The 6,000-nt window shown below is 35.2% G+C and overlaps 1 protein-coding gene across 1 annotated transcript in view; it reads left to right on the top strand.

Moving 5' to 3' along the window:
* Window positions 1–2,190: 2,190 nt before the first annotated feature.
* The window catches only part of kdrl (kinase insert domain receptor like), a 206,698-nt gene continuing 202,888 nt past the window's right edge, over window positions 2,191–6,000 (top strand). The window contains exon 1 of the mRNA XM_060832503.1: window positions 2,191–2,430. Within this exon, the coding sequence (XP_060688486.1) occupies window positions 2,367–2,430 (64 nt within the window). The 5' untranslated portion in view covers window positions 2,191–2,366. The remainder of the gene's footprint in view (window positions 2,431–6,000) is intronic.

Raw genomic sequence — 6,000 nt, 5'->3', positions numbered from 1 at the left:
TACGGAGCTTCCAGTCTGCACAAGTCCCAATACAAGCCCAACTGGCCGTCTTAAACTATTGTGAGCATAATTCCTTGCGTATTCAGGACAATGCCTTGATCAATCAGAATCAACATGTTTTAAGCTTCAAACAAAGCTTGGTAATTAACTGTTAGTCATAATCTAACTGATGTACACTTCGTGTCAACATCTCTGCACTCAAAGGCCCACTTGCCAACCAATCAGCACTCTTCTCTCAAACAGTGTAAATGTTGCTTTCTATTTACATTGGTATTCTTCTAAATTGTCCTGATTAGCAGTACTCAAGTTCTGTTCTACCAAATGACTATCTACATTGCTCTCTCTTAGGCACACAGAAATAAATTGTATTCACACCTGTGTATCACCATTCGCATCTATGTGCACTGCTGGTGCTGAATGTATTATGAAAAATTGCAAAATGAATGGTGAAAACATCAAGGTCAGAAATAGCCTAGTTTCAATTTATAGTCTATGCTGAGCTAACTGATCTTAGCCAAGCTTTTGATAGGAATATTGAAATTGTTTTCAAGGTGATGAAAATCATTCAATGTATAACTTTGTTAAGGAAGGGAGCAAAGGAACCAAAAAAATGGATAAATGGGAAATACATCCCATAAAGTAAAACATCAACAGCCAACAAGTAAAAGGGAAGAAGTAAACAAATTAACAAAAGAAAATTTCGAAAAAGATAAATCCAGAATGCAAAGAGAAGAGCAAGGAAGGATTGACAATATAGGAAAATTAAAATTATGGATTACATACGAATGAAGGAAAAGTTACAAAGCATTAATGAATGAAACACGGAATATTATAGATGGTGAAGAACTCAAAGTCAGGAAGTAATATTTACCATCAGTACGTGTATAATAGTTGAAATGGCCTCAAAATGCTAGCATGACACAATTAATAATACTCTTACTTCTGGATCACGGGTTTGTGAATTTGAGCTTCATAACAGAACTGGAGATCATAATCTAAACTGATATTTAAGTTCAGTAGCAAAGGAATACTGTATTGTTAAAGCCAACACACTTTATATTAGACATTTTCTTGTTCTCTAAGAACCGATAACATGACTCATAAGATGAAGAGCAGTGAGTTGTCCTAAAATCAAGCCAGCAATGTCAGTCATAAAAAACTGATTAATAAACTATGAATTTTATTTCTGTGTGATAAATGATTCTGATACAATTTAACCACTTTGCTTCTTGACATAACAATAGTCACTGAAGTTTAAGTAGAACACTGCATCCAAATCTGACTGCTTTCGCTGGTCTGATAAGGTAATGTAGAACAATAAATGCAAGAATTCCTTTCTTTCTCCACTCTTAAAAGTACCCATGCCACAGGCATGTGCACTAGTGATAGGTTTAGAGTTAGGGTGAGAATAGATAACTTCTGTAATTAAAATACTGAGAAATGTGCATGAAAAATAATTTCTAAAAAGGTGAGAGGAAACAAAGTGTAAGAATAGAAAATAAACTCAACTTGAACTGAGGTGAAAAGAGGTAAAATAAAATATAAAAGCCACTGTGAAGAAAAAATGCTACCATAGTGAAAATAAGTTTATGTTATACAAACACATCAACTACTTCAAGCCTTACTTAGAAATTTAAGCAAGGAAACTGATTTTTTGGGTATAGTCAAACAAACTTATTTGTTTGCTTCCTTGACATGCTATTGTAGAGAACAAACTGCATTTGTGATTATGTATATATATTTTTATGAATAAAGAATATTTTCTAAATAAATCTGATTTTTGGGTCTAACAAAGTGGATTTAAGAAAGAAATGAAAACACAATATAAATAATGCAGAAGATCTTGGGAGTGATACTTCAGTCCCTTTGAGTTTTAAATGAAAGTATCCAAATATAACTGCAATGTATTTAATAATAGTAGCTTACATTGCTGTTTAAGTTCTAACAGTAAATGGGCTCCCTCTGGCAGTGGCTGACGTAGCTGCTTTCCGCTGTTTTACACTATAAAGGATCTGGAGGCTGAAAAATAGTCCAGCACCACCTAAACTCAGCTCAGATTTCATTGCACTGTGCAGTCAGATAGGAAACAACCAAGTATCTTTTAACAATGTTCCTATCCCTCAGTGGAATTGACTTTGTGGTGGAATTATGATGAAGCATTTGGGAGTTTTAAGAGCTATAGGAAACTGAAAGTTTCATAAAGTGAAAAACTCAAGACCTGAGACAAAAAAAAAGACACAGCACCTGCCTCTTGGGATCTTTTTAAGTGCACAGTCTACATTGCACTGACATTTCGGCAGGATACTTCTTGGAATTGAAGATAGAACAGACCCAGGATAGGAATATCCATTTCAACTGGATTGAAAATGTATTCTGGAATTTTCACGGCAGCAGTTTTTTTAATTCAATGGAGATTCATTTTGACCCAAGGTAAGAAAATACAGAAACAATTAACTGATGATATATTAACAAGAATTCATTGTGCTTATTTATTTACTTATTATTGAATCGCTAGTTAATAATGGTATGTAAACACAACTCAACGTCTTGGCTGAAGTGATGAATTTTTCAGACATATTCACCTTGGCATTCTTTCAGTGGTGAGAGTATTTGTGAAATATTGCACAATACAATTAAACTCACAATACATGTACTTATGTAAACAAAAATGAAGCTTGATAAAAAGCTCCTTTGTGTTTTTATGCCTTTACCAACTTTCAGACCAACCAGGTTATTTATCCAAAAGGTTAGCTTCTGTTTAACCCTTAACTTCCTAAACAAGCAGGGCAGTAATCCAGTTAACTAAGCAAATGTTGTGACTGGCATACTTATAGTGTTACATTGGAATTTTGAAAACTTGCTACTCTTTTTCTTCAAATACCTAAAACTTGTAATCTTTAAAACACAACTTGTCAGTCTCAAAAGAATAATGTAACAGGTTCATGAAAAACGTAAACCTCAGGTCTATTAGATTGTTTGACTATACCTATCTGGTGCTGAATTGAAGGATAATGTGAGTCATAACAGTAAGTCACACAAGAGCTATCTCTTTTTCTGTGTTGAATTTCAATTAAGTATCAACAATAAGAGGTAAGACAACTTTTTTCATTCAAATATGTTTTGCTTATGTCAAAACAAGTTGGACACAAGAAGCATAGATTGGGCCTGAAAGAATGGTTCAAACCACTATAACATGATTCAGATAGTTGTTTTTTCTTGAAATTCAGGAAACAAAAGGTCAGTTCTAAAAAAGTAAGGAATCTGATTGTAGGCCTGATGTAAGAGGTTTAAATGTGAGTATGCATCAGTAATTAGATAACAATAGTCACAAATAATTAAGAAACATGTCACAAAGGTAAAATAAGTCCATTATCATTAATGCTTTAGTTAGAAAACCCCTTGTTCAGGTCTCCATCAATCTGAGAGTATCTATTCATAGAATCCCTACAGTGTGGAAATAGGCCCTTGCCCAACATGTCCCCACTGACCATCTGAAGTGTATCCCACCCAAACCCATTCCCCATTCCTCTACATTTACCTAAATGTAGACTAATGCACCTAACCTGCACATCCCTGAACACTATGGGCAATTTAGCATGGTCAATTCACCTAACCTGCACATCTTTGGGTTGTAGGAGGAAAACAGAGCACCCGAAGAAACCCACACAGACACAGGGAGAATGTGCAAACTCCACACAGACAGTTGCCTGAAGCTAGAATCAAATCCAGGTCCCTGGCGCTATGAGGCAGTGGTGCTCAACACAGAGCTACCGTGCCACGCCATATCACTACATAGATATTTAACATTTAAAAGCAAAATATTTTGCTTTTATTTTCTATATTAGTTATAACAATGTTTATATTTGTACAATGTGTTGAAACATCATGAAGGATAATAAAAGTTTCTGGAGTTGCATAATTCTTGTTAAGTAGTTGACACATTTGCCATTCTGCACCTGTAACATTAAGACTTCATGTGATTTCAATAATATTTGTTGGTCAAGAAATATTAAAACTTTAGGAGCACTTCTCTCTTCCTCTAAATTGAACACTGGGAGCTTTAATATCTTTCTAAAGCACTTGCATGAGTAGAGAAGTCAGATAAGCAGATAAGCCTATGAACAATTTGAATTTGAGTCAGCATTAAATTAAGTATGTTAATGATATTTGTATTCCCTTCACAATGAAAACCACTGTCAGGAGCTGTCAGTCACAAACATCTGTTACCCTCCCTTATTGAATGCCTAAGACAGATAACAATTTGCTTTCTTGGGCTTGAAGTTATACTGTAGATCAATAACATATGCATCAGTCTGAAATTCTTCTTTCTGCTGTTTTCATTTGAGCTTCAAACTTTTTTTTAAACTAAATGGTTAACACCTCCACTAAAATAATAGACAAAATAATTTCAAACCCATGTTGAGCATATATTTGCGATTAATTCAACAAAATAATTGATCGGCCATAATTTTGAAAGCTTTTATGCAATACATAATTCAAAAATAAAGTTTCACCTCTCTGCTGGCTGATGCAGTACAACTGGAATAAACAAAACAAATGAAATCAGTTTTATTTAATTTCAGATGCAATTCTGAAATGAATTATTGGGAATTTTGTGAACCTACAGCTGGTTCTTGTTCAGGACTGTGCAGCACAAGTCCATTCTGAAACATAACTCTTTCCCTCTATTCTCCAGTCCACTAGCGGTGATTCTTGCTGAATCAAGATGCCAAGAGAAACACATGTCTAAAAGGGTAACTCTCATATGCTTCAGGAGGACGAGTTCAATTTCTGGACTCTTCAGAAACTGTAGATTTTCGAAATTGCATCAGACCTGATTAAACATGAAACTGAAAAATGCTAGAATTCCTATCACATAAGCAACTGACAGTTTCTGATTACCTTTATTGATTTTGGGTGGCTTTACTAAATTAATGAGGATAGCATATTGAAAAGATAGGTATTTCAGAGGCTTGCAAATTCCAAATAATATAAATGCAGCTCTAGAGTAAGCACTAAGAAAGTACACTAAAAGCTGTAAAAGTATTCGGGCAAATGCTTGAGATGCAGGTCTGTCCCTGTGTGCAAAGTGACTGGCAGAATTATCTACATTGTAGGTGTCCCTGAGATCCACAGGGAAGTGTTGAAGGGCTGAACTAGTGTAAGAATTGGACCAACAGCAGGAATGATGGTATATTCAGGCTGGTGGCTTGCTGATGCCAAGTTGTGTGGACAAAAATTTGAGAATAATGTTAGCCATGGAATGTGCAGGACATTGTGCTGAAGACAAAATTGGATGAAGTCTGGAACAAGGGACTGATGAGCTGCTACTGTGAGGTACCTACTTTGACCTTCATGTCAAAACTAGTGCCATGTAGTTTCAAGGAAGGAGAGGAATGTTGAAATGAGGTGAGTTCAACAAATAATATGGTACAGATGCAAGGAAATAAGCATATCCCCACTTAATTGCAGGATTTTGAATCTAGAATCTAAATCGTAAAGGGAAAGTTGAGAATTCTTTTTCCTGACATCAAGATCCCAGATTTTCCTTTCTTGCTTGCATTTTCCCAAAATTTTTACCATTGTCTACCCCACTCAAGGATAGGAAAGTTCCACCTGTTGAACAAATTGATAAACTCCTCTTAATATATTTTCACTGCACATTCTGTCAAACTGTTTAATATGAACCAAAGCCTGCCAATATATATCCAGGTAATGCTCATACGGAATGGACACCAGGTGAGGAACATATCTATTCAGCTATGATGTCTCTGTACCCTATCTCAATAACTGTTGATGGTCTTTATTTATGTTGGCACCTGAATAATAAGTATGTTGGAAAGGCATGTGAGCTTACTAATGTCCATAGAATCACGCCATAACCTAGATACCAAATACTATATTAGAAGAGTGTACATGTCTGCTGTACTGTTAATTTAAGTTAAAAATCACACAACACCAGGGTATAGTCAAACAGGTTTAATTGGAAGCACTAGCTTT

Source organism: Hemiscyllium ocellatum, chromosome 11 (genome assembly GCF_020745735.1).
Source record: "Hemiscyllium ocellatum isolate sHemOce1 chromosome 11, sHemOce1.pat.X.cur, whole genome shotgun sequence".
NCBI classification, from domain to species: Eukaryota; Metazoa; Chordata; class Chondrichthyes; order Orectolobiformes; family Hemiscylliidae; genus Hemiscyllium; species Hemiscyllium ocellatum.
This window is presented reverse-complemented; position numbering and strand designations above follow the sequence as displayed.